This window comes from Trichoderma citrinoviride (assembly GCF_003025115.1).
Source record: "Trichoderma citrinoviride strain TUCIM 6016 unplaced genomic scaffold BBK36scaffold_11, whole genome shotgun sequence".
In the NCBI taxonomy this organism is placed as follows: Eukaryota; Fungi; Ascomycota; class Sordariomycetes; order Hypocreales; family Hypocreaceae; genus Trichoderma; species Trichoderma citrinoviride.
Genome location: NW_020194719.1, coordinates 454,925 through 473,400, shown reverse-complemented (window position 1 = coordinate 473,400; position 18,476 = coordinate 454,925). Strand labels below are relative to the sequence as shown.

General features: G+C 56.1%; 4 protein-coding genes across 4 annotated transcripts; 1 reads left to right on the top strand and 3 right to left on the bottom strand.

The window, feature by feature from the left end:
• Positions 1-766: 766 nt before the first annotated feature.
• On the bottom strand, positions 767-3,660 carry BBK36DRAFT_1178535 (hypothetical protein; the record flags this gene model as incomplete). The annotated part of the gene is made up of 4 exons (XM_024896135.1): positions 767-1,483; positions 1,547-2,779; positions 2,864-3,361; positions 3,538-3,660. 4 exons carry the CDS (start codon positions 3,658-3,660, stop codon positions 767-769), a joined length of 2,571 nt encoding a protein of 856 aa, XP_024747505.1.
• Positions 3,661-8,716: 5,056 nt separating this feature from the next.
• Positions 8,717-11,657, bottom strand: BBK36DRAFT_1136007 (hypothetical protein). The gene is made up of 2 exons (XM_024892834.1): positions 10,540-11,657; positions 8,717-10,427 (listed from the first exon to the last, which is right to left on the bottom strand). Exons 1-2 carry the CDS (start codon positions 11,187-11,189, stop codon positions 8,933-8,935), a joined length of 2,145 nt encoding a protein of 714 aa, XP_024747504.1. The 5' UTR covers positions 11,190-11,657; the 3' UTR covers positions 8,717-8,932.
• Positions 11,658-13,536: 1,879 nt separating this feature from the next.
• BBK36DRAFT_1170755 (hypothetical protein) lies at positions 13,537-16,522 on the top strand (the record flags this gene model as incomplete). Its single annotated transcript, XM_024895488.1, has 3 exons — positions 13,537-13,732; positions 13,795-15,574; positions 15,667-16,522. The coding sequence occupies 3 exons, from the start codon at positions 13,537-13,539 to the stop codon at positions 16,520-16,522; spliced, it is 2,832 nt and encodes a 943-aa protein (XP_024747503.1).
• A 90-nt stretch (positions 16,523-16,612) lies between these two features.
• BBK36DRAFT_1124313 (hypothetical protein) lies at positions 16,613-17,746 on the bottom strand (the record flags this gene model as incomplete). The annotated part of the gene is made up of 1 exon (XM_024891152.1): positions 16,613-17,746. The coding sequence occupies one exon, from the start codon at positions 17,744-17,746 to the stop codon at positions 16,613-16,615; it is 1,134 nt and encodes a 377-aa protein (XP_024747502.1).
• Between the last annotated feature and the right edge of the window lie 730 nt (positions 17,747-18,476).

The following is an 18,476-nucleotide window of genomic DNA, read 5'->3' as shown; positions in this document are numbered from 1 at the left end:
CGAGACGTGAAGAGGATGGAAGTGAGGAAACAGTGAGAGGAAACAAGAGTGTGTGCTCACTTAGGTAAGCAGCGCAGTCCGTCGACTGAGGTGGAAGTCAGTTGATTGCTGCGACCAGACGCAGGTGATCGGCTGACCCTCGGCCGAGGTCACTGCTACCACTGCGCTACCACCACACGGCACTCTCTAACGTCACTTCTGTCAGATTTTTCCCTCGCCTCACACACGGATGAGCTGCCTTTTGCTGCTCCGCACACTGACGCATCGTAGCCCGGCCAATCGCGCCGCAGCCGGTCGCAGACGCCGTGCAAGTGCAAAGTACCTATCGCGTACCCCGTACGAGCACCACCCACTTATCTCATCACACCAAGCGCCTGCCTTGCACACGATGGAAGTGTGGAAAGAGAGCAAAGCGGACGATGAAAGGATGCAAAGCATTGTCACGAGACATGCACAGGGACAGGAGGACCAAAAAAAACGTAAGGAAATAATAAGCTAGGAATAACAGCAGATATGAGCGTCCTAATCCTAATCGAATCCTATAATTACTACACGCAAATCAAACGAGCGTGGAGCCCGGCCATGAAAGCCCAGAGGCTGGAATGCAGTTGTGCTGGCTGCCAGCAAGAAGGGGAGATAGAGAAAGAAGTACAGTACTGTGGCCCGTTTGTTAGGGAGAAGAAGAAAGAAGGAAACGATAACGCATGCCAAAAAAATGAAAGCCCATACTCCGTGATAGAAAATTCTTGTTCGTCAAACCCATCCCCTACTTCCTCAGCCTCTTGCTATCGCGGTCCGTGAGGTACTCCTCGTCAGAGGCATCCAGGATGTCGTACTCTTCATCCGTCAGGAAGCCGTCATCAGAGCCGTCCCACTCGTACTCCTCGCCACTAGCAGTCAAAGCATCAGTCTCTGCGGCGGTTCCAGCAACAGACTCGGCCTGGTGCTCTTCGTGCATGCTAGCCTGGGGTGACTCCTTGTCAAGCTTGGGGAAAATCATGACACTGTCGGTCTGGGTGTCCTCCTCCTTCTTGGGTTCCTCAACGGCGGGGGCGGCCGGGGCCTCAGCGGGGGGCATTCGCACGCTGACATCGCACCAGAGACGGTGGCCGAACTTGAATCCGCTAGGCGTAGTCAAGCGCCAGTAGGAAATGATCTGCCCGGCGCGGGCAGGCGTGCGGAGCAGCACGGTGAAGGGGAACTCGTTGCCGGGGGCAAGCGGGGCGTAGCACACCGTCGACTCCGATGCCGAGACAAGCTCCGAGATGCCGGCAGGGTGGGCAGAGTCGACGTGGCCCATGTAGTCGCCGCCAACAAACTTGACGGAGCACCCAGCAGGCCAAGTGGTGGTGCCCTCGTTGCGAAGCACCCACGTCTGCTCAAAGACGTGGTTGGGAGGCATGATTGTGCCGTCAGTCACCGAGTCGCGAAGGAAGACGGCCCGGAGGTCATTCTCGTCGACTGGTGCTGCGACATCGGCAACCTTTTCCTCCTTGGGCTCCTCCTTGATCTCCTCCTTGATCTCCGGGGTGGGCTCCTGCTTGACCTGGGCTTCCTCCACCTTGGGCTCTTCGGGCTTCACGTCAACGACCGTCTGTACGCGGTTGATGGTGTTGCTGTCGCTCAAAGTCGACGTCTCCGAAGCCTTGGGGACGTTCCTGGCACGGTCGCCCATGGGAGGCATGCGCTTGCCATCCTGATGCTCCCCAGTGGTAGTGACGCTCACATGGCGAACGGGCGTCTTGAACTTGATGAGAGGATGCGTCTTGTTGTGCTCATTGGCGGGGTTGGCCTCGCAGCTTGCGCAGAAGTCGAGGTCGTGGCAGACTGCGCACTTGTAGCGCACGCCTCTGATGTAGGTGGGATAGCCCTGGTTCTTGGAGCACAGGGGCCCATCGCAGCAGATGCCCATGTGCACTGGCTGAGCAACCGCTGCCGCATCCGCAAGAGGCTCGTAGATGGGCACGAACCGATGGCTCATGTGGGTGACGGCTGCGCTGAGAACGCAGGTGTCGCAGTAGTCCCAGTCAGGGCAGTCCAGGCACTTGTGGCGGACACCAGTGATGTATTTGTCACAGCCGTCGCAGATGGCGTTGTGTGCCTGGTTGCGGCCAGCCTTCATCTTGATGGCGATGTGGTCTGGGATACGGCTGCCCGTGACCGCAGGGGCGAAGGAGTGCTTGGGGTGGTGGCCATGGGCATCCTTGCCGAAGCATGCATGGCAGAGATCATAGTCCTCGCAAGTTGTGCAGTGGAGGAACTCGGCTTCGGGAAGTTCTTGAACGCAGCAGTTGCACGTTCGCATGTTGCTCAGGCTGGACCACCTGGTGATGGCACCGCCGACAAATGGAACGGTGTGGGGAGTGAAGGCGTTGGCGGGAGCTGTGTTTCGCTCCTCAGGAGTCGGCTGAGCAGTGAAAAAGGCCGGAGCCTTGTCGAGGCGAGCAGCTTTGAGCGCCTCAGTTTCCTCCTTCTCAGGAGTTTCAATTGAGGGAAGAACGGAGGCCGCCTTGTAGAGACCCTCGATGTGCTTCTTGAGCTGGGACTTGGGCTCAATCTTCTCGGTGAGGCTGGCAATGAGCTGGCCGTCGATCATTGTTCGCTTGATGAGCCAGTGGTTGTCATCATAGCAGCTGACTCCCTCGTCAACGCAGTTTTGGCAGAGATCAAAGTCGCCGTCATCGCACGTCTGGCAGTGGTAGTGCACGTCCGAAACCGTCTTCTCACAGTTATTACAGCAGACGGCAAATGGAGCGGCAGTGATGACGGGATGGAGCGGCTCCGGCGGCGGAGCAGGAGGCTGAGCGACTCGGGGAGCACAGAAGTGATCGAAAGAAGAGTATGTCGACCGGTGATCGAACACAGCAGAGTCCATGGGAGGCGCTGTGAAGACGGCCGATAGCTTCTGAGCGACGGGAGCCTCGGTCTCCTCCTCAGCCCTGGCCGTCTCAGCGGTGTCGAGCTGGGTAGATGAAGCGGTTCGCAGAGGCAAGTCAATGCCCGAGAGCAGGGTGGCTGACGATGAGGGCGCTTCAAACGGCATTGACATGTCCGTCGCAGGTTCGTTTGTCGAAGCGGACTCGTCGCTTTCGAAAGGTGTAGTCTTATCAGTGGTCTCGTAGGTCTCTGCTACGGACTCTTCCGGCTCGTCTTCCACCGTGGCGGGCTTTGGCGTAGTCTTTGGCTGCGTCTGGAGAGTAGACACACGCAGTTTCAGCTTCGACTTGGCTTTGGCCGCTCTGTAGAGCTGCTTGTAAATCGGCACGTTGATAGGGTCGAGAACGACAAAGGAGCCGGCTGAATCGGAGTAGCGCTCGATGATGATCTGGTCCTCTGGCGAAATGCGAAGGAAGAGTCGAATCTGAGCAAAAAGGCATTAGCATCTCTCGAACCTCAAAAACGGGTCTGCGTGCAGCCGCTAAGGCACCGGTAAATAGCGGCGTTGCCTCAACAAGAAAAGCAAAGGCCGCGGGATGGGGAACAAGAGTTAAGCGTGATGGGTCAACGACAAAATGAACAAGGCTTGATGGCACCCACGTTATCTTCAAGCGTGTGCGGCACCATGTCACGCAGCGGCATCTTGACCCGACGAAGAGTGTTCTCGTAAGTCACCTTGACGGTGATCAAGGCCTCCGGGCCAGGCTGGGGGATGGAAGACATGATGGGCAGCCTGTGGTGATGACGACGACGATGCCGTGTTAGCAATGTTGGATACAGATGCAGAAAGCAGCCTCGATAAATCACACGCGGTGATGGAGGCGGTGGGCGACCGGGGAGCGAGGACTCACGCGATAACAACTTTCCCCGTCGGCCGGTGTTATCGAGAGCAGGCTGCTCAGGTATAGAAAGGACGGCCGGTGGAGGGCAGATGGCGATATTTAGAGGCGATGCAAGGCGATGGGATGATGTGTTGGTGGAGAAGGAAACGGGCGATGGCTGAAGGAGGAGAGAGAAGGAGGAGAGATGACGATTGCGTTGGCTTGGTTTTGGCTTGGTACGGTATGGCCTGGGAGAGAAGCTCCAGGCGCCGCTGACTGGGGTACAGTAGGCGAAGAGCCGGGGGACTGGAGACCTGGAGGCGCTGGTACTGGCGCTGGTACTGGCACCGGCACTGGCACTGGCGCGACTGCAGGTGGTGCATGTATGTACATGGTACTCCGGGGCGTCCTCTGCACACCTTACCGTGGCCTGGACCTGTACGAAGCGGGCTCGGGTATGACCTTTGTGCGGCTACAAGACCTTACGTGACAGCGCAGTGACGCAGGCTTCGGCTCTGCTCTGGCTCAGGCTCTGGCTCTCGCACACCGACAGGGAGCGGCTGGGGCGATGAGGCAACAGTGAACTGAGGTGGACTGGCACCGGACCCTTTCTGCGGGCGGGGCCAAAGTCAAGTACTCGGTACTCCCGTCTTCATGGCGAGTGTCGACGAGTCACCGCGACCTCTGCAGCGACACGGGCAGCAGCACCAGCTCGGCGCCCTCCAGGTACCGCGACGGTATTTGGTACCGTACCCGCCCACATCTAATGTGTGCCACCGACCGCCGCTGCAGCGCTTGTCAGTGCCAGGTGGGCCGAGATAACTCGCTACCTTAGCCGGTGGGGCGCCACAGTGCAAAGCAAAGACAGTCTGGAGAAGGATTCACGTAAGCCGCGGCAGATGTTACAGTGCACTGCGCGTAGTGGAATACTGTATGCGCCCTGGAACGGGTGACGGAAGGAAGCCCTGCCGGACTGGAGCCACTGGCGGAGGGCGAACAGCAGCCAATGGCGACGCGGAGCGAAGGAATTCCATCGCCAAAGGCGGTCAAGCGCAGATCGATTCAATCGTTGCTTGCACGCTGCACGAGAAGAAGAGTTGAGCGAGACAGAATGAATGTGAATGAATGGATGAATGAATCAATGGATGAGTGGAAAAAGAAAAGAAAAAACAAATGGACACAGAGACCTGAAGCCTGTCTCAAAACACTGCTTCACATGTGCCGCCTCTGTGTATCTCTGGGTAGTAACTGTACCAGGCAGCGACAGTGGCTAATTGATACTTTCCGGTCTTGCAGCGGCGGCTTCAGCTTACATGTACTCGGACGGTATCCTCGGCTCTCCTCCATTCCCTCAGCTTCTGCCAGGCTGCCGCTGCGATCGGGAGGCCAACAAGCCAAGGTCTCGAGGCGAACGTGGACATACTACTTCTAAGAAAGCTGCCTGTTAGCTGGCAAGCTGGCTCGGATGCCTGGACGTTGGCTTGCCACTCGTCTCGCAATGCAAGCAATCGGATGAGGCGAAGCACCCAGACGGGACGCAAGAGCGTCCAGGCTGCAGACGAGCCACGCCAGCGCCTCTCCCTCCCTCCCATCCAGTCGCCAGTCAAGCCCGTCCACACTCACCACTCACACTACAGACGCTCACACTGTCCTCACGATTACTTGTACACTTGGGACTCGATGGCTCAAAGGCCTCCCTTGCCTCGCGGGCGCCCCCTCTCAGGCGACAAGCTGAGTACGAGGACGCAGCTCGTCTCCCGTCCAGTGGTCGTGTTTACTGCGGTTTCAGGACTCGATTCTCGACTCGAGGCTCGCGATTTGCCGCCACTGAGGAGCGCGGGATTGTGCAATCGTGCAGGCAGACCCCCGACTACGACAACTCCGAGCTCTTTTTGCAGGCTGCACCTTGAAGCGAGGCAAACACTGGCCCGAGGCCCGATGTCACCTCATTCGGTGAGCTTTCTCATCACGTACCCAGTACTCGCGGCTCATGGTGCAATGGGCAACCCGTCCCTTCAATGCTAATCTGTACAAATATTACCATCACATTCTACACAAGTACTTCGTACAGAGCACAATACTAGTAGTACTACTTGGTATGTGAAGCATCGCGGCTTGTATGGCTCCGCTGGGTCCGCGTGATGCGCCGAATGCGGCAACGCATCGTGGCACCACGACCAGCATCTCGGAGCAGCATCCCAAGCAGGCCTCTTTCATACTTGTACATGGACTGACTGATTAGCGGTCATTGGGGAAGGACAGACCACGTCGTGAATCGCACACACGGACGAGCAGCGTTCGATTCTTAATTCATTCTTCAAGACAACGAGCTGATCGACCAACTGATGTGCAAACAGGCTCCTTGGTCGCGGCACCCTCGGAACCCGCCCATGTGTCCTAGACAGTACGCAGTAGGGTTTGACCACATCTGCTACTACTACTACAGCAGGTGGAACATTGATTTCCTTGCCTTGAAGCTGTTGGTGTTGGCGTTCAGTCCTCTGTACTTCCATCATACTGCTACTTACAATACGTACCTATGGAAGACTCCAAGGTTCGATTTCTGTCTCAATGTCTCACATTAGCGTTTAATCGATCCAGGAAGTGAGATTTGCCGCTGCTACTACTACTAGTAGCTCCATGTGAACAAGCTGCGAGTGCTACAACTGTCTTGGAATTAGTACTCGTACTGCTATCTGCCTCAGAGCTTTGGCTCTTACAGTCGTATCGTGGGCCAAATGCGTTCCTCCCTTGCAGGTCAATAAGCCCATTGATTCATATGAGCATTAATATCACATCAAACTTCGCAGACTTGACCTCCCCTGCGGCCGAATGCTCATTAGTACCAGCTAGGTAGTAATAACCAGTATCAGCAGCCACTTTTCGACCTGATTACTTGGAAGCCCGCATACACTTTGTGCCACCAGTCAGAAAAAGTGATTCATCTTCCATCACGACTCCCTGTCTTTGCCTTGTGTTACTCGGACGGCAGATGAAGGCTGCTGATTCTCTGTAGCAGGGGGGCTGAAAACCCCAGTAGGTAGGTCGTAGAAGAGATCGACCATATCACTCAACAGGTGAAAATGGTGACACGACTGGGGAGACATACCGTTGTCTGCCATTTCGTGGAGTGGGAGGTAAGTGCGGAATTCAGCATTTGTGCTTTCCCAACGCCTTACCTTTGGTGAATCGAGATGAAGCAGTAATGATTAAACCATGTCTGACAGCATTGGCCACTCCGGTGTTCGTCCTGGCATACTCGTATATCGCAATCACCAATTTGCCCATGACATTGCCAGCTTCAAGTTACATCACTCCTTTGATGACCAATATATATTTCTTACTGGAGGCTTCTGTGAATCCAGGTGTCACACACCGAATTTCCTTTACAGACACTCTTTGGTTTTAAACCAACCCCTATTAGACATGGAGCAGATTATCCATCCCAGTCTGCCCTTTATGCTCACTAACACCCGTCACTTTCCCAGCCAAAATTTCCCCTACCCTATTCCATTAAACCACCCCTCTTACAAGCAACACAACTCCGCAAATATTCAGCATCATCGATACTTGAATCAATCAACCAACCATTCCCCCGCCAGCTTTCTCTTCCCAATTTCCCAGCCCGCTCGCCGTTCTGACAATGACATCAATCCTACCTAGACGATTTCTTCCTCCCCAACGCCACTTAGTAGCCAGGCGGGAGCCCTCGCGGAGGCACTCCGGGCAAAAAGCTTCCGAAGGCGCTCCAGCAACTTGTTGCCAAGTTTCATCAACGTCCTTGCGAAAAAGGTTCCTCCAATTTTCATCCTGTGATTCTTTGTGCGATGATTGGGTATCGAATAAAATGGGTGTGACGCGATGAGGGGAAACGACAAAGAGGAGAATTCGGAGTGGAGGAGGAGGGAGTTTGCATATTATATACTCTGTTGATAGTTTTGTACAAGTTCAATGTCAATCATAAAGCTTGCCTATGGCATTGATGTTTTCAACCGGCATATGCCTAATCATGTTCAACCGATATTCATCTCGGGTCCAGCAGAAAACAACCTAATAGAATGTCTAATAACAGCCCAGGAAGCCTCCAGGATCAAAGCTACTACCTACCTTACCTACCACAAGCCGACGTCTCAGCGATACAAGTCTTATCAAGTACCTTCTAAGAATGAGAAGGATGCTAACCCACCGAATGGATCTCGATTCACGTCAGGTTGCCATCAATCACAGCTCAGACACTTGAAGATAGCAATACTTTTGTTATAATGTCTTGAAAACGCCTCACAGCAGCATTCGCATCTTTACAGGCAACAAGACAGAGAAGCAAAGCCCTGAATCTCGAAAGAACTTCCACAGAGCACAACTCCCATTCCCCACAGAATTTTCTGAAAAGTTACTACATAAAAATGCTCTCAAACATATAAAAATACATCGCCAAACGCCGCTGCCATGAAACAGCACAGAAACGAATAGCAAAACAGAAAAGGCGAACAGAACCAAATCCAGGCTGGCAATAGAGGGCAATGGTAAGAAGCCGCTACAGGATAGCTACTTGTGCGTTTTTTCCCCTCCCCCTTGAACACAGGCCAAAGGAGAGAAAAAGAGATGAAGATGATTGGGAGGTAACAGATGAATGCAACAAACACTTTGCAAGAATGCTCTCGTTTCCCATATCACTTCTGGCCGTCGACTGTCCCTACTAAGTAAAGAGGACAATGGCCCAAGTAACGACTTCAACTGATGATAAACACGACAAAAGCCACAAAGAGCACCTTCAGCCTCCAACTCCTAATGATTGTTTTTTGTTTTCAAGAAGATATCATGCCGCAAGACAACACGCGCGCACTCAGAAAGACACGCACGTCAGCGCTACAATGCTCCTGGAGTTCCCAGCTGGCCGATCCAGGATCTGATTGAAGTATGAAACATCGAACGAAAAGAGAATGAGAAGTAGAAGAACAAGAAGAAGAAACCCATGATTTTGAGCACCCAACCACCCAACCGCGAACAGGGATAACAATGATACGTAGAAACCCAACCCATGACACCAAAGGGAGAATGAGTCGATAGAAAAAGTTGCAGGAGAATGAGAGAGCTCGGAAAATTTGCGATAGGGTTATTAGGATCGATAGGCGTTTGAGAAGCCGGTGAGAATGCCACCCGCACAGCTCTCAATACTATTGAGGGTAGAAGACCATGCCCGGTGCGGGTTGAGGATAGTAGAAGCCGTCGGGGCTGGGTGTCACCATGCCTCCCATTCCCATCACACTAGGCTGATATGGTTGCGAAGCGGGGTATGGCTGATAAGGGTTCACGGACGGAAGCTGAGAAGCGTCGTAATAGTAAACCATGCCGTTGACTTCCTGGGCCACCAGGTTAGTGTTGGGAGGGGGTGGCGGCCCAGTCACAGCGACACCAGGCTGCTCGACCGGATTCTGAGGTGTAAAGCTTCCAGGCATGCCCGGTTGTCCCCCGGGGACAAATGGAGGGGCGGTGACAGCAGAGGCGGGCATGCCAGGACCCGAGTAGCCGTGCGGATAGTAGTATCCCGGCTGAGGGTGAGGAGGGTACATCTGGCCGCCGTAGTAGGCCGGCTGTCCATACGTGGTCGGCTGGAACGGCGCGGCGTGTATAGCTCGTTCGGGAATCTGGGACAAGGGCGTCCCCGTTGAGACGTGGGCCGAGTAGGACGGCCGACGAGCATGCGGGTCCTGGTATCCGTTCGTCATCTGCACGGGGACCTGCTGGTGGAAGGCTTGCTGGAAGGCGGGAGCATTCTGCGTCATGGTTGGCGACTCGATGTCTGCAACGGAAATGTTTTTCTGGGGGCGAGGCTGGTGCATGGGGATCGACGCAGGTAAGTTCTCCTGGAAGCTTGGCTTCTGCGGAAGGGGATGCGTCTGCGGCTGGGGCATGTCGACAATGGACGCCTCCGGGCCAGCCATCGGCACGGGTTCGAGGTGGCCCGGTGGCACCTCGACTCCGACAGGCGGCGGCATATTGAACGTTTGCGGAGCCGGAGGGAGACGGACAACGGGCCTGGCATCGGCCTGAGGTGCGGGACGGGAGATGATGGACCCTGTGGGCGAAAAGACGGCGTCTCTGTCATGCATGACGATGGACGACCGCCTGCTGACGGCGGCGCTGGGGGAGTAGATGCTGCCGCCGTAGTAGCTGCCACCGAATATGCTGGTCCTCCGTGAAAATCCGCCCATGGAGCCCCATGCAGACCGGGGCTTACCTCTAAGCCGTTGCTGGTTGGGGCGTAGCGCACGTGGAATAAAGGTGAATGACCGGTCCGAGGCAGGGAATATGTATCTCGGAGGGTGGTTCGGCAGTGAGATCCGCACAGGCTTGTCCCTACGCAAGGGTGGGCGGTGGTCAGGGAGCTTTGTGTACTGCTTGACGGGGAATCCGGGAAAGATCCTGGAAAGCCCGATCACCGGCAGAGCGACGCGGACCTGAGTGTTGCCAATATGTTTCTCGGTCGATAAGGTCCTGTTGATGGGAGTAGCGCTGGGCTCACACGTAGGGATGAAGCCATTGCCGTTAGGCGGCCCCTCCTCATGAGCAGCTTGTCGAGCGCGGCGCGGAATCACGTCTGCGACAGTCTCGTGCATGTCGTGCGTCCATGGCGAGTTCGTAGTAGGATCGGCGGGCTGGTGCAGTTGGCTAGTTGATGGGAGGTTAGCGAAAAGGTCACCAAACAAACAGAGGTCTGCAAAAGTGAGAAGAGACAACAATAAGCAGCAACGACGACGACAAGGGGATTGTCACCACTTACTTGATTGGGGCATACGGCCCCCCCACGCCGCCGCGGCCGCCACCTCTGCCCCGACCTCTCCCAAACGGCCTGAACCCATTCGCGGCCGGCCCCGGATGCCGATGGTCATGCATGAAGAAGGAACCCCGGTTGGGCACAAAGGCCGGATCCTCGTCCCTCCGGCGCTTGTAATCTTCGTGCTCCTGGCGGCGTCGATTGGCAGGCTGCGCAGGCGGAGGCCGCGAGGCACTCGAGGAGCTGACAATGACGGGGGCAGAGGGAGACTTGGGTGGCGACGCCGTCACCTCGTCGACCTGCACCTCTTTTGCAGCGTCCGGAGGGTCCGCAACAGACATGCCGCGAAGCAGAAGCTCCGTGTCCGAGACCGACTTGCTTGCTTCTCCCTGAGGGCCGGCCCTGGAGCTCCTGCGGCCGGCCCCCGCCGCGGTGCCGTTGGCAGACTTCCGGGCGTTGGGGGAGGTGGGCGAGACCTCGTCGATGTTGCTGGTGTCGCTGTCGTCAGCACCGTCGTGGTCGTCGGAGATGACGGAGCCCTCCGTCAGGGAGTCGTCGTCCAACTCCAGCGTCTCCGGACGGCCCTCATCGTCGCCCTCGTCCTCGACTCGGCGGCGTTGGCCGATGAGCTTCCTACGTCGGGGGGCAGCGGCCATGGCGGGCTTTGCTGGTTGGCGGCTTGAGCTGAGACGATGAGACGGCGGACGAACGGGGGTCGTCGGCGACGGAGAGAGGGGGCGAGGGATAGATCAGAAAGACCATGCAGCGGCGGGTTGGCGTGCGAGACTGGACGGCGAGTCGGCGTGGGATTGAGCAGCAGAGGGGCCGGGAGGTGGAAATGAGGAGCCCAACCCGTCCTGCGGTGCTAGACACAAAGAGAACGGCAGAGAAGCAGATGGCGAGCAAACACACAGGCTCGACAGGGCCGCGGGGGGAGCAGCACAGGGGCCAACAGGGGACGAGGGAAGGACGAGAAGAAGGCGGGCAGCGGTGCTCGGGCGCCTCGATGATGATGCAAGGCCCAGGACGGCGAGTGATGGGAGGTTCGTGATGGCGGTTTCCAGGACAGAAAGCGGCAGATTTGACGCCAGGCCCGAGAAAAAGTGCTGGTTTGGTGTCTGGCCTGTGAAGTGGTGAGGTGAGGTGGTGGCCGCTTAGCCCAATCCAGCCGGAGCTGCCCCCCCTCCCGGCCGTGTAGCTGCGCGCACAGACTGGGTGGACAGTGACTTGCCCTGGAGCTCCCCTTTCGGCGTCATGGGCGTGTGTACCGGTGGCGTACTGGCCGATAGAGCAGGCAGTGCTGAAGTCATACAAACGCTAGCATGGTGCACTTGCAGCTACGCAGCCCTGCTTGGGTTGCCCAACGACGGACGCGCAGTCAAACGTTCCGACCACCAAACGACAGAACAAACTGACAGATCCAATCTGTCAAATGGGCGATCGCAGCAAATGGGATGCAGCCAGCCAGCCTCTCTGCCCATGTCCTCCCTCTCCTTCTTTAGCACTAGGTGTGTACCTCAGCCTTTTGGCTTAGTCCCTGTCTGGGCACTCCAGGGCTCGACACTCGCCATGCTTAGCTACTACTGCTTCAACGCCCTCGATCACGATGCCTCTCCGATCACGCCGCCATCTCGCGCTGTTGACCACACTCACAGCCCAGGCACGGATGCATGCGTGCGTGTGAAGAGGGCATAGCGTAGGCGAGTTCCTGTCCTGTCCCATCATGCCGTCCAGCCAGCCAGCGGCGCAACCCCTCACCGGCCCTGCTTACAGCAAGTCGCCCACATACCTCATTGCACCGGACGACGCGCAAACTGCATACGAGACGACGGATGCTCCACAGGTGGCATCAATCACGCTCGTCCTGTTGGCCACCAAAGGCCGCAGATGCCGACTCCGTGCTTTGGGGGAGTCTGGATGCATTGCTGCCTGCCCGTCCACTCACGCAAATGGCTTCTCGCTCCTTGCCTGCTCTGCTCTGCTGGCTTGAGCTACCCCACGGGGTCTTCTGGACCGCGGACTGGAAGTGACTCGAGTGCTCGACAGCGACATGGAACCAATGCAGACGCTCTCTGGGAGAATCTGGCCTGACCAACCACGACACCTTGGCTATCAATGCACATAGCACGAAGCACAGAGATGACGCCTTTTGATCTCGCGCAGGATGCAGCTTGCCTGGCTTGTGCCCCGTGCTTCCAACGTGCATTGATGACTACCTTAGGTATTGCCGAGTGGTACAGCTTACCAGCCCATGATAAAAATGCTAATCTGTGCGTAATTGACATTCGAGAACTCTCCCGGAGCAGCTATGATCGACGGTGATTGTATGTAAACCGAAAGGTAGTCTATCTCGCTCTGATATGCCTTCGAGGTAGGTAGGTAGACAAGTCTACGGTACCATGAATCGCAATCAGATGGAAGGACTTCACTTTCTCCTTAACCCTTGGTTCATCGTGATACCTTGAGCTATCTATCTCCATGTGGATTGTTCGGCATTGGCCTCCTGATAGCACTGCAGGATGGCTTACAGGCCGGTGATACAAAACTGGGTAGGCTTCGCTGTTGATTCGCGTGGCAGCTCCAGCGGAGGTGCTGGTGCCACTGGCCGCTGTCAAAACGCCTCGATTGCCTAGTAATTCTCCAACAAGTCAGTGGCTGCAATCCGTCAAGCCTGATGGAGCTCTCTTGAGCCCCCCCATTGTCCTGGGTGGGCGGGTTATCCACGTTTCTATGACGGCTACGCAGCACTAAACTCGTAGCAGCGCCGGTGGATTTCGGCGAGGTACCTTCTGCGTGGCGGTCCGGGAGCTGTGCCTACATGCGATTGATGACGTTGAGCTTCCCATCAACCTCAACCCTGATTTTCGCCTCGATTCAACATCACCGCTCCGAATGGCTTCTTCCGCCGATTCGCTTTAGGCACGAGCTGCGGCTCTGACTTGTAAAGCACTGAGCAGAATTTCCCGCAGTGAGACAGACAGAGACACCAGCGAACCCCGCACGATGCCCGGCCTCGCGCGCAAGATCCTCGTCTTTGCCGCCGTCGACGGCCTCGTCATCCAGCCGTTGGCGTCCAAGGGACAGAAGCCGTTCACGCCCGCGAGGATCAAGTATGGCGATGCGTCGGTGTCGGCCGCTCGGGACCAGGCGCCGGACTCCACAAAGCCCGACTCGTGGTTCGAGGCGCTGGGCGTCATTGGTGAGTCTGAGCCGGCGTCGACGTGCTGCAATGCGATGGTGTTGTTAAACAGCCCCTCTCAGGATTGATTACCGTGTCGCGGTTGACGTATCTGGTGACGATTACGCGACGAGAGCAGGTGGCCCAGGTGTTCGGACTGCCCATCTACGTCGTCACGCAGGTGGCCGTGACGCCGTGCTCGTCGCAGAGCGATGCAGAGGAATCGGTGCGCAAGACGTCACAGCTTTTGCGGACTGGACCGTCCAGCAGCGTGGATCACGATGACGAGAGCAGTAGCGACGAGGACGGCGAGATGCCCCTTGGGACCCCTGACGAGGAGGTGGACGATGAGGTAGTCGACAAGGGAGGCGTGCCGGCGGACCCCAAGAGCAGCGTTGTCGAGGACGTGATCAGGAGACGAGGCAGCTATGGGAGATTCGCGCAGCGCTGGTTTAGTCGCAGCGGCTGGACGGCTGACCAGAGAAGGACCATGGGAATGAGCAACTCGCCGACCTCTACGCCGCCCCTTGCGCAACCAGCAGCCCGGAGCCCGGCGGCTGGCCTCCCCAGCTTACAAGAGGCCGACGAGAACCCCGTGATTCCGGCATCCGCGCTTCTCCCAAAGCTGCTTCGAACCATCCAAGTTTTGTTTGGCTCATCACATAGCTTTTACTTTTCATATGACCTGGACATCACTCGCAGCCCGACTGACGATGCTTCGATTGCCAAGCCCAGCAATCCCCTGTATACCCAGGTCAAGAAGACATTCTTTTGGAACCGGCATATTCTTCAGCCCTTCACAGATGCCGGGCAGGATGCTCTGGCCTTGCCTCTGATGCAAGGCTTTGTTGGCCAAAGAACGTTTGTGGTGGATTCTCAACCTCCACAGGCGGATGATCCTGGAATGGAATCCATGGAGCTTGCCAACCTATCGCCGTCATCGTCCGTGCCATCCTCACCACCATCTGGCACGGCGAGGCATTCTCTAGAGCTGCGTCCCACCGAGAAGAGCTACCTGATTACACTCATATCGCGACGGTCAACTAAGAGAGCTGGTCTGCGATATCTGCGGCGCGGCATCGACGAGGACGGCTATACGGCGAACTTTGTCGAGACAGAGCAGGTCTTGTCATCCCCTACATGGGAGGCTTCCTCTCCAATCTACTCATTTACCCAGATCCGGGGCAGCATACCGCTTTTCTTCACCCAGACTGCATACGCACTCAAGCCCGTACCAGTCTTGCAGCATTCCGAAGAGGCCAATTACAACGCCGCCAAGCGGCACTTTGAAAGGCTGGCAGCATCCTACGGCACCCTACAGATTGTCAATCTGGTGGAAAAGCGTGGAGTGGAAGCACCCATCGGAACGCAGTATCAGAACACTGTCGCGCGTATCAACGAAGGGCTGGACGACACGGCCAAGATTCCCTTTGAGTGGTTTGACTTTCACCACGCTTGTCGTGGGATGAAGTTTGAGAACGTGAGCCACTTGCTGTTGATTTTGAAAGACCAATTGGAGAGGCTTGGCAGCACAGTCAAGAGCAACGGCCAGCTGGTCCGCAAGCAGCAGGGCGTCCTTCGGACAAACTGCATGGACTGCTTGGACCGAACCAACGTCTGCCAGAGCTCTTTTGCAAAGCATATGCTAGAGTTGCAGCTGAAGGAAGATGGCATAGACATGAGCGCTCAGATAGACCAAGAGACGGCCTGGTTTAATACTCTCTGGGCTGACAACGGCGATGCCGTTTCGAAACAGTACGCCTCTACTGCCGCTATGAAAGGTGATTATACGAGGACAAGAAAGAGAGATTACAGGGGGGCACTCAACGACTTGGGAATATCCCTAACGCGTCTCTATTCAGGGTAAGGGTTTGCTTTTCATTCAACTTTCCCTTCTCTTCCATCTCATCATGAGAGTTTTCATTCCCCATGGCTGACGACATTTTACACCGCAGTATGGTCAATGACTACTTCAGCCAAGCTGCCATCGACTTCTTGCTCGGCAACGTCACGGCCAAGGTGTTTGAAGAGTTTGAGATGGACATGATGACCAAAGACCCGGCCGTTTCCGTTGAAAAGATGCGGGAGCGTGCCGTAGAGCTGTGCCAGAAGCGAGTTGTGGCAGATGTCAGCGAAGAGTTCCACGGAGGCTGGGTCTTGATTACTCCCAACGCCGCAAATGTGCTCAAGTCGTGGCCAATGGAAGAGGCTGTTCTTCTCTTGACCGATGCTGCGCTGTACCTCTGCCGCTTTGACTGGGACCTGGACAAGGTGTCGTCCTTTGAGAGGGTGACCCTGGCGAGCATCACTAACATCAAAGTTGGCACCTATATAACCTCCACAATCTCGCCGGCGCACATGGACGAGTCGAGGAACGTGGGCTTTGTGGTGTCCTACCAGCCGGGCAAAAGCGACATCCGGAGGAGGAACACCCGATCACTATCGACCAAGGAGGCGCCGAAGCTCACTGAGTCTGGCGAGCCTCAATCGGCCCAAGGTGGCTTCGCGGGCCTTTTCGGAGGAAATGCCTCCAAGGAGCCCGCCATCCGAAAGCTCGCCTTCAAGGCGCCGTACGCCGATTCCTCCATGTCGGTGAGTGCGGCCGGGCCGGGGCAGACGGAGCTGCAGAAAATTGATACGATTTGCTCGGAGATTGAGCGCCTCGCGTCTGAGCGGCAGCTGGTGAAGGAAGGGGAAGAGCGGAAAGAGCTGGTGGAGAGAGGGGACATTATCTCTCTGGACGCGGCGAAACGCAACACAGGGCTGCTCGAGCAGCTGGGGCATTCGCTGAAGAAGCTGGTGTGGGCATAGAGTAGATATCCTTAAAGTAGAGATCCCCCCCCCTTTTGACTTGATTATTGCGTACAGAGTAACTTTATCGACTATTGTTTCTTCCGGAAGCTACTCCATCGTGCTACCAGTTGAGGATGTGCTCTTCTTTCGATACAGATGCATCTGGTACCGCATATTCTCCAGCTGAATCGGATAACTCAGACCCTCCGGCAGACGGAACCAGATGGAGTCGTGGGACTCGAGCTTTTCCCACTCGTAATCGCCCCGACTCTGTGCCGCAGCAGCCCTGGGATCGAGAAGAGTGTGGTCCAGCAGCCACTGCATCGGATAACGCTTCTTCTCCTTCCCCACGGCGGCCTCAGAGTAGCTGCCCGGGCTATCCACGACAAGGAGAAGACTCTCACGAGGCAGGACTTGGCCCAGTAGTTTCAAGAAATTCGTTGTCTTGCCGATGCCCCCATTCGTGTAGAGCTCGTTCAGCGTGAACAGCATCGTCACGGTGAGCGGCTCGCCGGTGCTGCTGCTGCCGACGATCTCCTGGAGGGCACTCCTCTCCAGCGAAAGGACGTCGGCTTGCGTGAATGTGGTTTCGAGCTGACCCCGTTCGAGAAGAGGCAGATTCGCTGCCTTGGCAGCCGCGGAGGCGTATTTCGACAGCACGGGAGGTGAGGTGATGCTGTTTTGGAGGAGCTGGGTGACGGACTTCCAGGGGCCTGCGTCGAGGAGGGAGAGGGTGCCGGAGGAGGACTGTTGGTGGATGTGGGATGCGAAGGCGACTTGTTCGGCGGCGCAGCCTCCAATGCATAGCATTTTCGTTGTTGGTGTTGTGCTTCTGGGTGCTGAACTGGATGGTTCCGATTGATCGGCGGAGAGATGATTGTCAGATGCCGCGCTCATGTACTGAGCGATGCTCTGAAAGATGGACGAGTAGCAGAGCGTCCTCGTGGGACTCCATCGCGCGGCATACGCCTGGAGATTCTCCTCCGACCCAAACGCGGCGTCAAAGTCTCTGTTGAAGAGAGCCTGCTTGATGGACTGCAGCCGGGCTGCAAAGTCGTCTGATGAGAGGACGGGGTGGAAGGCGTCGGAGAAGAGGGTGAGGATGCGCTGCTGGTGGACGAGGAGTTTGGGGTCGATGGGAGGGGGAGGAGGGGCTGGTGGTGATGATGATGATGATGATGCGGTTGGTGGAGGATTTTTCTTGGGTTGGGAGGGTTTCCTGGGGGGTTGTTTCTTGACCATTTTGTATTGATGGGTTTTTTGTGCTTTGATGTTGCTTTTGTTATCGTGATGGGTTATGATGGTGGCTTTGATGAGTGGTGAAAAATTGAGTTGCTTCATGGAAAGTGGGTAAGTGAAGGCGGCACTACAAGGGCTTTGGCAAACCTCACTTGGAGCGACTCATTTTATGTATTGAATGCAAGGAATTGTTCTTTCATCTCACACCATATCAATCATATATTGGAAGACATGAAGCTTCATGGACTTTATCAAGGTGGCAGCTGAAAATTCTCATCGATCAGTTTATCTGTACGAAGCTGTTGATGAGTGCCGACTGGCGAAATGCCAAAAAAGCTTGGGTCAGCTTGTTAAGCCCGAAACTCGGCAGAAACAGCCTGAAATCGACTTCCAGCAACGATCCGGCCAGCGCCGCCCATTTCCTCTGCTTTATTTCTTCAACGCCAACTTACGCGGAACTCCGGGATGCCCAGATCGGGTTATTGGAGTAGAATAGCGCCAACCAGCTACTACTACAAGGTGTCTTGCTCCCGCCCGTCTGATTGGTGGTGGGGGTTCCGTGATGCTTAGAAAATGCTTTGAGGCACGCTTACATACAAAACTAGTAGGGGAGGGATGGATGGATGCGTGGATATAGGCATTGAGAATGGGTTGACGATACTGTAGCCTATCGTATTATAATGTGGGCTAATGCGTGGACTTGGCATGGCTTTCGCGGTGTTTGAAGCGCATG

Bases quoted from the DNA above. Each gene is read 5' to 3' on its own strand.
- BBK36DRAFT_1136007 (XM_024892834.1), bottom strand. From the start codon at position 11,189: ATGGCCGCTGCCCCCCGACGTAGGAAGCTCATCGGCCAACGCCGCCGA. The intron at 10,428-10,539 runs GTAAGTGGTGAC...CCCATCAACTAG, and splicing joins GGGCCGTATGCCCCAATCAA to CCAACTGCACCAGCCCGCCG.